Source organism: Octopus bimaculoides, chromosome 6 (genome assembly GCF_001194135.2).
Source record: "Octopus bimaculoides isolate UCB-OBI-ISO-001 chromosome 6, ASM119413v2, whole genome shotgun sequence".
Classification (NCBI taxonomy): Eukaryota; Metazoa; Mollusca; class Cephalopoda; order Octopoda; family Octopodidae; genus Octopus; species Octopus bimaculoides.
Genome location: NC_068986.1, coordinates 47,952,741 through 47,966,561, shown reverse-complemented (window position 1 = coordinate 47,966,561; position 13,821 = coordinate 47,952,741). Strand labels below are relative to the sequence as shown.

Here is a 13,821-nt window from a genome sequence, read left to right as displayed (position 1 = left end):
GTTTAAGAAAGTTCTTATTTATAGCGTTTTGGAACTGGGATACCAAGTTTGATTTTACATTTTTACTGTGAGGAAGAGCTACCCAGACATATTTATTAGGTTCTGGTTTAGAATGTTTTCCGGTATTGTTTATAAATAGTCTTTTATATATATATATATATATATATACGATGGGCTTCTTTCAGTTTCCGTCTACCAAATCCTCTCACAAGGCTTTGGTTGGCCCGAGGCTATAGTAGAAGACAATTGCCCAAGGTGCCATGCAGTGGGAATGAAGCTGGAACCATGTGGTTGGTAAGCAAGCTACTTACCACACAACCACTCCTGCTTGTTACAATTCTTTACATTCTGAGTTCAAATTTTGCTGTAGTTGACTTAGCCTTTCCTCTTAGTTGACTAAATAAAATAAAGTACCAGTTAAATAGTCAAACTATCGATTAACCACCTACCCTAAATTTCAAACTTTGTTCCAGTGCAAAAAACAATTATCATATCTTTTTTTTTTGTTTTATTTCAGTGGAAGATTATCCTTCCAAAGCTTGGAAACTTGGATTACCATTTTAAGAAAATGGATCAACATCCTAAAGCAGAATCTGTAAGCACTAAACCTTTTTTCTATTATTATATATTTTCACAAGCTAATAAAAGTTCCATTATTTATTCAGTGTTATTGTTACTTGCAGTAGATAACTGTATAAACCATGTGGTTAGGAAGCAAGCTTCTTACCACACACTTACACCTGCACCTAATTCAAACCGAACACATCATGTCCAAATGTTCTTACTGTTTGTGTTGAAACCAGCCAGATCCAGCCTATCACACTCACCCTACAATGTCATTCTAAAAGTAAACAATTGCATCATCAAAATCTCAGAGCAACAAGATAGTGCAGAATCGATTTAAAAGAAAGTGAATAAATAAACATATTTGACTAAGTTATCTGAATGCTTATGAAGATGCACGGCTCGGTGGTTAGAACGTCGGGCTCACAATCATTAGGTAGTGAGTTTGATTCCTGGACTGGGCTGTGTGTTGTGTCCTTGAGCAAGACACTTTATTTCACATTGCTCCAGTTCACTCAGCTGTAGGAAGGAGTTGCTACGTCACTGGTGCCAAGCTGTATCAGTATTTGCCTTTCCTTTGAATAAAATTGATGGCATACAGGGGAGAGGCTGGTGTGCATGAGTGACTGCTGATCTTCCATAAACAACTTTGCCTGGACTTGTGTCTCAGAGGGGAACTTTCTAGGTATAATCCCATGGTCATTCATGACCGAAGATGGACTTTACCCTTTTACCAGAATGCTGAAGGATTAACCTTTTAGCATTCATATTACTCTATTAAATGTAACGCTTTCTCATTCACAGTTTTGAATTAAGCGTGCATTACCTTTTAGCTTTGAGATTTTGATGTGGTGACTGTTTATTCTTAGAATGACATTATGACCATAGGATTGCACTCAGAAAGTTTCCCTCTTAGGCAAGGTTGTTTATGGAAGACCAGCAGTCGCCCGTGCATACCAGCCTCCTCTCTACACACCACCCATGTTATCCAAGGGAAAGGCAAAGGCTGATACAGCTTGGCACTTGTGACGTCGCAACTCATTTCTACAGCTGAGTCAACTGGAGCAACGTGAAATAAAGTATCTTGCTCAAGAACATTATGTACAGCTCAGTCTGGGAATTGAACTCACAAGCTCATGACCGTAAGCTTGACACTCTAACCACTAAGCCATGCACCTTCATTAAAGGGTTAAACAAAAAGAAATTAAGATAAATTTTCTAAAATGTCGCTAAGCCACAAACTAGAGTTAATTCAGTTGACCCTAGGACATACCTGTTACTTAATCTATTTATTACAGAATGATGGAAGTTAAAGATGGTCCTCAATAGTTTAGAATTTGTAATATACTGTGTTCATCATCATCTAGTGTTTTAAATCCAGGTTTTGTTCCCGTTAATGGGCGTAGCCAGATCTACCTCAATGCCATAGCAACTGAGGCAGGCAGGTGCAGCCCACCCCAACCTTTGGGCTGGCTGGTGCCCATTCTCCCTTCTATCATGAAGCATTTTTGGAGTTGGATTTTATACGGGGAGCCTTCTCTTGCTTACCCCCAACCTCAGTTTCTAGTGGTTCCAAGACCAAGGCCTCTACCATGATTTTTAAGAAATGTGGTGAAAAACTAGCTCAGGAAGGCAGGGACACTACTCCCTGAGACCCCTTTCATAGCCCCACTATCTGTGTTGAAAATGTATATATACGTCCCTATATATATAAAGTCTAGTGCTCTACTATTTCTGCTGTTCAACTGCCATTGTTCCTTTCTAGGGACAGCATAATTTTCTGTGAGGTTATGTGAAGAATATATGATTGAATTGTGTACTTTATGCTATTTATGTTCTGAAGGGATTCCTCTGAAAAGGAATCATGGCAATATTTTATCTCTAAGCATTAAACTATTTAGATATTTCTCTGTGTATTTTGGATTTAGAATAGGTACAGTGTTTCCTTTTGTGTTGTAAAAGTCAGAAGATTTGGCAACAAGAAGGGAATCCAGCTATAAAACATTGCCTCTGAAAACCCATCCATCTTGTACCAGAATGGGAAGATAGTTATAAAATGTTGATGTAGTCATCATTGTCATTGAAGGCATACGAGGAGCAGGAGGAGTTATTTAGCTGGTTATAGTAAAACATTGTTGCTATCATTCTATTGTTACAGTTTTTATAAGGCTTAACCCATTAACATTTAGACCAGCCATATCAGGCCAAATATTCTATCTGTTTTATCTTAAAACTGGCTAGATCTGGCCTATCAGACCTACCCTATTATGTCATTCTAAAAATAAACAATCACATCATCAAAATCTTGAAGATATAAGATAATGCATGATTAATTGAAAGCAACGGGAATAAATAAGCATTACATATTACAGAATAATCTGAATGCTAAAGGGTTAACATATGGATGAAGGCACCGCTGATTGGTAAAACATTTCACTTGACAATTATGTCCTTGAACAAGACATTTTATTTCATGTTGATCCAGTCCACTCTGCTGGCAAAAATGGGTTGTACCTGTAATTGAAGGAACCAGCCTTGTCACATTCTGTATCACTCTGAATTTCTCTGATAACTGCGTTAAGGGTACATATATCTGTGGAGGGCCTCAGCCACTTGCACATTAATTTCATGAGCAGGCTGTTCTGTTGATCGCTCATCATTGTAATTGACAGAGTGCCAGTTTAGTTATCTACACTTATGTATCCATCAATCTAGCTATGTATCTGTATCTATATGGTAGTCTTCCATACTGTTTCTATTTACTAATTCTACTAACATTAATCAGCCTGACCCTATAGAAGAATATTCTTTCTCAAGGTGCTACACTATGGGACAGAACCTGAGAAAGTATGGTTGCAAAGTGACCCTCCTAACCATATGGCCATGTATATATTATTATTTTACTTAATACAGACACTGTTTCACTCCATGCCAGCATAGAAGGCTGGTGTTTGATGATGATGATGATGATGATTTCATTTAAGTATATGCACTCTTTCATTTACTAAAGCATTTAGGAGAAGAATGAACACAATCTATTGACTAAGTCAATAGAGCTAATCATTTGTTGACAGTTATGTCAGGTTAGATAAAAGCAAAAATGTAGGTTAAATGTTTCTTATCAAAACCTAGGGAAAATAATAATATTTCAATATTGATTTCAACTTTTGGTTTCAAATTTTGGTGTTCAACTGGTACTTATTTTATCGACCCTAAAAAGATGAAAGGCAAAGTTGACTTCAGCAGAATTTGAACTCAGAACGTAAAGATGGATGAAATGCCCACTAAGCATTTTGATCGGCATGCTAATGATTCTGCCAACTTGCTGCATTACGTAGGAATTATAATATTGGTTTCAAATTTTGGCACAAGGCCAGTAATTTCGGGGTAGAGAATAAGTTAATTGCATCAACTCTTGTGCTCAACTGGGTTGACCTCAGCAGAATTTGAACCCAGAATGTAAAGATGGATGAAATGCTACTAAGCATTTTGCCCGGCATGCTAATGATTCTGCCAGCCTGCCATTTCACTATTATAGTATATAATATATTCTCTGATACTACCTGACATGTTATCATTTGATCTATGATCAAAAACATTTAAACCTTGATCATCCTGTCTTTTTGGGGATGTGCTGTCCTATGTTCACCTTCTTTTACCTCGAGAGTTTACTCTGGCATTCTTACTACTCCCATCATTATCTTCCTTCCAGCTATTTGCATATAGTGCAGGGTAGCTATACATCTCTTCTGTAGTAGGACATCTGGGCTTGTCCCTTTATTATACTTCAGCCTCTTACAAGGTAGCATAAATCTGCCTTCCCCTCTCAAATACCAACCTCACTCAGTTGAGTGGAAGATTGGGCTTTTTCAGGTTCTTCTACTTTGCAAAGAACTTGGTGACCTTACTAGTGATAGTGGCATTAAAACAACACCCAGTACACACTGTAAAACGGTTGCTATTAAGAAAGGAATTCAGCTGTAAAAACTATACTAAATTTAACATTGAAGCTCAACACAGCTCTGTAGTTCACTGTAAAAATTGTTCCAAGAAGCCAGGGAACATGGGAAGAGAGAGAGAAAGAGAGAGAGAGAAGATTGATCCAGTATTTAGCTGGTACTTTGTGTTGATCAAGGAAAGCTGAGTAGATCCCACTGAAATTTAAATTCAAAATGCCACAATATCTTCATCATTATTTTAATGCCTGCTTTTTCATACTTGCATAGATCAGATGGAATTCATTGAGGCAAATTTTCTATGGCCTGATGCCATTCCCTGCCTATTGCCCACCGATATATATGTTTCTAAGCAAGGAAATTATTGGAAGATAAGAATTGGACAACCCCCAGCTGTATGATAGTGATATTCATTTACAATTATTATAGAATGTTAAGACAACACACAAACGCAAGTTTGCTTGCTCCCTCACTCACCCCCTCATTCACTCATTCACTCACTCACTCACTCACCCACCATTGTCGAGATCAAGAGTGAATCACAGAAGATCCTCAATTTCCTTATGGAAAATGACTACCAGGCCAGATTCCAGAAATGGCAGGAACACTGGGACGGGTGTATTACTGCGCAGGATGACTATTTTGAAGGAAATGATGTTAAAACTTGGGTAAATAAGTTATTCTTTTATTAAAAATAACTAGTTCAGGAACTTCTTGATGCCACCACATATTTTTCCCCACTGGATGGGACACCGGTCAGTCGCAGGGTTACTCATTTTTGCTAGCTGAGTGAACTGGAGTAATGGGAAATGAAGTGTTTTGCTCTAGAACAGTCGTTCCCAAAGTGGACCGTATTACCCCACTGGGAGCAGTGAAATTATCCAGTGGGTATTGAAGAAAAGTGGGATGATAACAGGGTGGCCAAAATGGGATGATAGATGTAAATAAAACTATTAATATGTTAATTAGGTTTAAGTTTTATTTGTGAAATACAGTTGTGTTGAATTTGCTGCAGAAAGTGGTCTATATTTGTGGTGGGAAGGTTGCTAGGAATGTGACCTGGGTGCCAAGCGGGTGGCAGTCTGAGAAGTCTGAGAACCTCTTCTCTAGAATATAATATATTGCCCCCATCCAGGAACTGAAACCACAATCTTATGATCATGAGTGCAACACCGCAATCACTAAGCCATGTGCCTCCACATCCATACTATACTAAACTATATTATAATGCACCACCATTAAATATTACTGTTCTATGTTATAATATGCCACCGATGCTCTTTAATTTCCATAGCTCCGAAAACAAGTTATGAACAGCATTGTCCTCGATAATGTCCAGCAACAGCTTACAGGTAAAACTTTTGTTTATCAGCTGAATTTTAATTGTAGATTGTATTCATACTGGTACATTTGTTATTAATTACCTTGAAGTGTTATTGAAGTGTTATATAGGTGCAGGAGTGGCTGTGTGGTAAGTAGCTTGCTTACCAACCACATGGTTCCGGGTTCATTCCCACTGCATGGCACTCTGGACAAGTGTCTTCTACTATAGCCTTGGGCCGACCAAAACCTTGCGAGTGGATTTGGTAGACGGAAACTGAAAGAAACCCGTCGTATATATATATATATATATATATATATATATATATATGTATGTGTGTATGTGTTTGTGTGTCTGTGTTGTTTGTCCCCCCAACATTGCTTGTCAACCGATGCTGGTGTGTTTACATCCCCGTAACTTAGCGGTTTGGCAAAAGAGACTGATAGAATAAGTACTAGGCTTCAAAAGAATAAGTCCTGTGATCGATTTGCTCGACTAAAGGTGGTGCTCCAGCATGGCCACAGTCAAAAGACTGAAAACAAGTAAAAGAGTAAAAGAGTGTCATAGCACATGTTGTGAAGATATATCCAGCTAATGACAGCTTGAGGACAATTACATCAAACTGATTCTGATGATGATGATATTGTTGATGATGATGAGAAATATTCATGCAACTATTGGAAAAAAAAAGTCTTTAAGGTGCAGTTGTAGCTATGTAGTAAGAAGTCTGCTTCCCAACTGCATGGTTTGGGGTTCAGTCCCACTGTGTGGAACCTTGGAGAAGTGTCTTCTACTATAGCCTCAAGCCGACCAAAGTTTTGTAAGTAGATTTGGTTGATGGAAACTGAAAGAAGCCTCTTGTAGAGATATGTGTGTGCTTTTGTCTGTCTGTCCCCTACCACTGCTTGACAACCCGTATTGGTGTGTTTACGTCCCTGTAACTTAGCAGTTCGGTGATAGAGACTGATAGAATAAACACCAGGCTTAAGAAACAAAAATATGTACTGGGCTGATTTGTTCAACTAAAATTCTTCAAGGAGGTGCTCCAGCATAGCCGCAGTCTAATGACTGAAACAGGGCTGCCAAGCTGCAAGGAAGTAAACGTACCAACACTGGTTGTCAAGTGATGGTTGGGGGCAAACACACAAGAGAGACATATATATATATATATTCTTTTACTTGTTTCAGTCATTTGACTGCAGCCATGCTGGAGCATTGCCTTTAGTCAAGCAAGTCGACCCCAGGACTTATTCTTTGTAAGCCTAGTACTTATCCTATTGGTTGCTTTTGTCGAACTGCTAAGTTACAGGGACATAAACATACCAACATTAGTTGTCAAGCGATGGTGGGGCGACAAACATATACACACACACGCACATCTCTACAAGAGGCTTCTTTCAGTTTCCATCTACCAGATCCACTCACAAGGCTTTGGTTGGCCTGAGGCTATCATAGAAGACACTAACCTAAGATGCCACACAGTGGGACTGAACTCAGAACCATGTGGCAAGTTACTTGCCACACAGCCATACCTGTGCCATATTTATGATAGGCTTCTTTCTGTCTACTAAATCCACTTACAAGGCTTTGGTCGGCCTGAGGCTATAGTAGAAGACCCTTGCCCAAGCTACCACACCATGGAACTGAATCTGAAACCATGTGGTTGTGGAGCAAACTTCATACTACACAGCCAAACCTGCACCGCAAAATGTCATAAATGGGTAGGTTTTTCATAAACTTGAGGGTGAAAATACTGTTAACCTTTCTTGGACTCAAGACCATTACATTGTGTTTTTGCTATCAAAGAGCTGGAGATAGTTACAAAATACTTATTGAAGAAAAGACAGCAACAATTACATTATTAACTAATGGAATGCAACTGGAAAGGCTTATTATGTCACATTTTTGTAGACAATATTACAGGTGCTCTGCAGCTTTTCAAAAACGTCAACAATGTATTACTTTCCATTGTGGTATGATGTTATTTGTAAAACTGTATACAATAGCATCAATATGTAAAAAATTTCCTCTAATAAACATTGACAATACCTCTGTTATGAATGCATTAGAAATATTTTTTGAACATACTTATCAAAACTTCTGCTTAGTGCAAAAATAACAGGCCAGATATAGTTGATAGGGACATAAAAGGATAATCATTGCACACTCATAGAGATCAACTGCCCTAAATCAATGCAAAGAATATTTATGGACAACTACACTCTCTGAGTGGTTGGCGTTAGGAAGGGCATCCAACTGTAGAAACTCTGCCAAATCAGATTGGAGTCTGGTGTAGCCATCTGGTTCACCAGTCCTCAGTCAAATCGTCCAACCCATGCTAGCATAGAAAGCGGACGTTAAACGATGATGATGATGATGAACTACTTTTAAACTTTCAGTTTCTCTACCTGGTTTATAAATTTAGATTTATACAAATAATTAATGGTGTAGTTGGCTGTGTAAGTAAATGTTTAAGTGACAATCTAAAAAAAATTTGGATTTCAAGATAAAGAAAGAGATTGACTTCTACTTTACAAATACAATCAGTAAGTATTACAGTAAAAATATGCAAGACTTTTCTATAAATCAACATGTAATACTTATGCTGTTTCTTTCCAAATTCCTGTTATGAGACTTTGTTTCTTTGTTAGAAGTCATTTCTTACCCTGTAGCAGATTTAATTACTATACCTGTAATCTCTGTGTGTGTATCTTCATTGAAGGTTATGAACGACAGAAACATCCAATGGTTGATGCTGAACTGGAAAAAATGTTGTTAGATATCCATAATACTTTTGAATCATATTCTACAGCAACAGATATAACATTAGGGTAAGTTTTCATATATTGTAAGTCTACTGTGCACTAAAAGTCTGCATCCTCTGTTTTATTAATGTTCTATATTGGGTATAAAAGACCAATTTGAAATAAGTAACAACATTCCCAGCAGACCTGATATTCCATGCAGCTTGTTGAACTGAGAAATGTAGAGTAAAGTGCCCTGTCAGACATAGTAACTCGCCTGTTACAGATGTGAACTTGAGATCCATATCATGGTAGTTCAATCATTGTTTAACATCTGCCTTCCATGTTGGGATGGTTTGACAGGAGGTGGCGGGGCAGAAACCTGCACCAGACTTCTGTGACTGTTTTGGCTGGATTTTTATAGCTGGGTGCCCTTCCTAACACCAACCACTCAGCAGAGTGGACGTTGTGCTTTTTACGTAGCACAGGCACAGTCAGTTTTGGCAAGGTTTTTTACAGCTGGATGCCCTTCCAAATGCCAATCACTTTACAGTGGGGACTTGATGCTTTTTAAGTGGCACCTGCACTGGCAGGGTCACCAAGTACCTTACAAGACAAAAAATTTTTTTTATCTTTTGAGTGGGTGGGGGTGGGGTAATTAGAAGAGGTGATCTTGTGTCAAATGGTGAAGGGTTATATGAGACAGAGAGACAGAAACAGGTGTCTTGCTGTAGAAGTGGTACAAGGTTACCTGGCCGCAGAGAGAGAGAGAGAGAGAGAGAGATCAGGAATGAAGACAGAAACAGGTGTACTGCCGCAAAGGAGATACATGGTTACTCAACTTGAGGGAAGAGAAGGAGAGAGAGTGAGAGATAGCAAGATATAGATGGTGACAAAGTGCCAGGCATACTCACAAGGGACAGGGATCAGGATATAAATGGAATGGTTGAAAAAAAGAAGAGAGAGATATAGATGGTGGCAAGTGCCAGAGCATACCTTTGAGGTTCGAATATAAGTGGCAGGATATTGCGAACGAAGCATGATTAGGTAGTGTGGAGGGGAGAGTGAGTGACAAAAACCTTGGTATATAATTGAGTGGTGGGGGGCTACCAGATAGCAATGATACAGAGAAACAGGGCTGTGAGGACATGATTGGGGAGTGAGAGGTCAGCATAGTGTATGAAGGAGGAAATATGAAGAAGAGAAGAGAGATTGGTTTGTGTGAAAAGTTGTGTGTTACGTATGGGTATAACACATAGGCTGGGGGCTAGCTGATAGCAATGATACAGTGAGACAGAACATGTGGGTGGGACACATAGGTTGGGGGCTAGCAGGTAGCAATGATACTGTGTGACAGAGCCAAGAGGACAGGGCTGAGGAGTTGGAGGTAAGCATAATGCATGAAGTGGAAATGTGAAGATGAGAAGAGATGCAGAGATGTAGTTTGGTTTGTTGTGGTAGTGTGTGTGAGAAGTTTCTTTGTTAAGTGTGGGTGGGACACAACGCTTCTAAAACTCAGTTTTACTGAGGTGGGTGGGTCTTCTCAAGGACCTTATGTTGCCAGACATCTCAGTCCATTGTCAATTCTTCCATGAGGTCCAACATCCTAAGATCAGTCCTCACCACTTCATCCCACATCTTCCTGGGTTTCCCTCTTCTGCGGGTACCATCCAATTTTAGTGATTGGCACTTCTTTATGCAGCTGTCATCATTCATACACATCACATGTCAGACCAATGTAGTCTTCTCTCTTGCATACTACATTTGATTCCTCTTATGCCCTCTCAATACCTTTGCACTTTGTTGTATATGTGCACTAATGTTGCACATCCAAGGGAGAATACTACCTTCATTTCTCTCCAGTCTATACATGCCTTCTGCATTCAGAGTCCATGTCTCACTACCATGGGGTATAGTTGTTCGCATCATATAGTCTACCTTTCACTCTGAGAGAGAGTCCTTTTGTTGTCAACAGAGGTTATAACTCCCTGAACTTCCTCCACCCTATTATTATTCTAGAAACAATACTTTCAGACCATCCTCCATCATTGCTAATTTGGTCACCTAGGTAACAGAAACTATCTACAACCTCAAGAGAGCCTCCTGAGAATCTGAGTCCTGTGTGCTCTTTTGCTTATTGTTCATGTACATCTGCCAAACACAAAGACTACTTTATCTGTTAATCTACCTGTGATACCACTGTATCTCTTTTGTGTCCATAGTTTACACTGGATGCAGCGAATGGAATTTCTTCCAACTCCTTTCCTACATATTGAGCAGGGCCAATTACCTGACAGAAAGAGATTTTTATCTTCTTTCTTACTAACAACAATATCTCTTTCAACAGAGATACAAGTGGCAGGGGTACATACACAAACATACACACAAACACATTTGCACACACACACAAACACACACACACACATGATGGGCTTCTGCACAGTTTCTGTCTACAAAATTCACTCACAAGACATTGGTCAGCCCAGGGCTATAATGGATGTCACTTGTCCATGGTGCCACCCACTGGGGCTGAATCCAAAACAATATAGTTGCAAAGTGAACAACCTCACTTGTTTACAACCATCATGTGATGTCCAGCCAAGGGTATACACATACATACAAAATGAGTTTCTTTCAGTTTCTGTCTACTGTATTCAGCCAGAAGGTTTTGGTCACCCAGGACCTTTAGCAAAATGCACTTGCCAAAGGTGCCATGCGGTGGGACTGAACCCAAGATCTCATAGTTGGGAAGCAAACCTCTTAACCACATAGTCGTACCAGCACCTATAGAAAACTAAATAACACATTTTGTGTAAGGGTTCAGTGCAGTACTTGTTCTGTTGCCCAAGTAGTTCAGTGAGTTATTGTCATGTGGTTCTTGCAAAATTAATTTAGTTACAGCGTATGATGATGTGATATTGCTGGAAGTGAGTTAAAGTAACATACAAATTAGTTAGTTTGAAATTTTCAATATGTGATGTGAGCAGTAACTATACTGAGAAGTAATGTTTATCACCACTTAAACTTGGTTGTTCTGTAGGAACCGACATTACTGCTATTTTTAGCCACAGGAGGACGCCTACTCCAGCTGATAATTCGATGCAGTCTGCGTCTGATATATATTGTAAGCAGGGGAGTGAACTCCTACCACCTTCCAGCAATGGCAGGACCACCAGACTCTACAGTTTTGACCTTTTTTGTGGTCAACCTCAGTGGTGGATACTTGCCCACTCGAGATAGCAGTAGTTCTGGAGTGAACCACTGCTGTCTCTAGTGGGCAAGTATCCACCACTGAGGATGACCACAAAGAGCTTGAAACTATATAGTTTGATGTTGTGGCTAGAAGATTGTAGGTGTCCACTCTCTTGTTTGCAGTATTTATCGAGTGAGATTGCATCAAATAACCAAGTGGAGGAAGTGTCCTCCTGGGGTTAAAAATAGCAGTAATGTTGGTTCCTACAGAACAGCCATGTTTAAGTGGTGATAAACATTAATTCTGTGTTAAAGTAGTTTCGTAAGAATTTTGCCTTCTGAAATCTCTTTAAATTTGATTTAACATTTTCATTTCCAGAAGTCATTGTGCTTGCACTTACGGACACAAAAACCCAGCAATAGAAGCATTTTTCCAGAAATCTTTTGAACAAAGTCTTGCTTTTTCTCCTCAAGCAAGTAATATGATCTTTATAATGGAAACGCTGGCTCGGAACCATTTAAGAGATGATAAAGAACTTGTATTGGTCTGATTTTCAAGACCGTGTTTTGTTTTTGTTTTTGTTCCAAAGCTTAATTATTTAACCTAAGATTATCTCTTTTAAATTGTCCTTCAAACCTTGCAAACGTTTGTAGTCTTTTGATATGCAGTTTTATTTTATACTTAAAAATTCAAAATATTTATGAATTTTCAATAAAATATTTAAAAACCCTTTTTTTTAAAGTTGATTTTAAAACTAATTCTCTTGTGGAAACAGCAGTCAACCATTGGATTATGGAACCTCAACAGACAAGCATATCTTGTTTTGCTTTTGTTTTTATATTGTTGGAAGCCACAATGCATAAAGGTTGTGGGGGTTTAGGAATGGAACTATTTCCCACCATCCAACCCATGCCAGCATGGAAAACAGACATTAAATGATGATGATGATGATTCAAAATTTGAGCTATAGTGTTGTATACATAATTCTACTTGTATCTGTGTGTGTGTGTGTGTATATAATATATATATGTGTGTGTGTGTGTGTGAATAAAAATAAAAATATAAAAAAGGGTTTTTTATGATCCTGTATAGAGGAATATATTATTTAAAAGAGTTCCAACTCTGTCTATTTTTTATGTTTTACTTATATTCTTATAAAATTAATGTGGGATATAGAATATGGAATATATCATATAAATAGTAAAATGAAATGAAGTATTTAATACTCAATATTTCCTATATTCAATAAGACATTCAATACTTCGTTTCATTTTACTATTTATATTATATATTCCATATTCAATATCCCACATTAATTTTATAAGAATATAAATAAAACAGACAGAGTTGAAACTCTTTTAAATAATATATATATATATATATATATATAATGCATGTTAAATTGTAAAAAAGGAAATCAGGCAGAATTAATATAAAGGAATTTAGAGTTCATTTTGAAGAAAATGAATAAATGAAATCGGGAAGAATCTACAAAAATAGATAAATAAATAGTGTGTTTATATTTTCAAGCATTCCAAGTATATTGATTATGATTATGTTGTATTTTCTTCATTTCATCTTGCTTCTATACCTTCCTCCTTCTCATCACCTCGTCATTTTCTCAGCTGTCCTTATAATCATTCTCATTATCATATGTGTAATTACAGAGAATAAAAGTTCCCAATTATTACATAATTTACACTCATCTGTGTAACATGTCTATAGCACGTGTCTGTAGATAGAGAATTTGTTTGTTTTTTTTCATTTTTATTATTATTTTTTTATGATGATCATGTTTCTTCGTGAGCCTTGAGGCTGTAACCAGAACCTGATATGCTCACAAAACACTCTTGGTTGTTGTGATTTAAGCTCTCTATTACCCCTCTTCTTCTGTTCCATCTCTAATATCATCAATTCAACACTTTTCTCAGCTCAGTTTCCTGTAGTTATACTGTTTCAGTTGATGTCTTACAGGTACTCTCTCTTTACTCTCTTTTACTCTTTTACTTGTTTCAGTCATTTGACTGCAGCCATGCTGGAGCA

At 38.0% G+C, this 13,821-nt stretch overlaps 1 protein-coding gene across 1 annotated transcript in view; it reads left to right on the top strand.

Annotated features, from left to right (window-relative positions):
- The window catches only part of LOC106882148 (uncharacterized), a 60,783-nt gene extending 48,276 nt beyond the window's left edge, over window positions 1-12,507 (top strand). Inside the window, exons 12-15 of the mRNA XM_052968463.1 lie at window positions 518-595; window positions 5,815-5,872; window positions 8,564-8,672; window positions 12,157-12,507. Of these exons, the coding sequence (XP_052824423.1) occupies window positions 518-595; window positions 5,815-5,872; window positions 8,564-8,672; window positions 12,157-12,328 (417 nt within the window). The 3' untranslated portion in view covers window positions 12,329-12,507. The remainder of the gene's footprint in view (window positions 1-517; window positions 596-5,814; window positions 5,873-8,563; window positions 8,673-12,156) is intronic.
- Window positions 12,508-13,821: the final 1,314 nt, after the last annotated feature.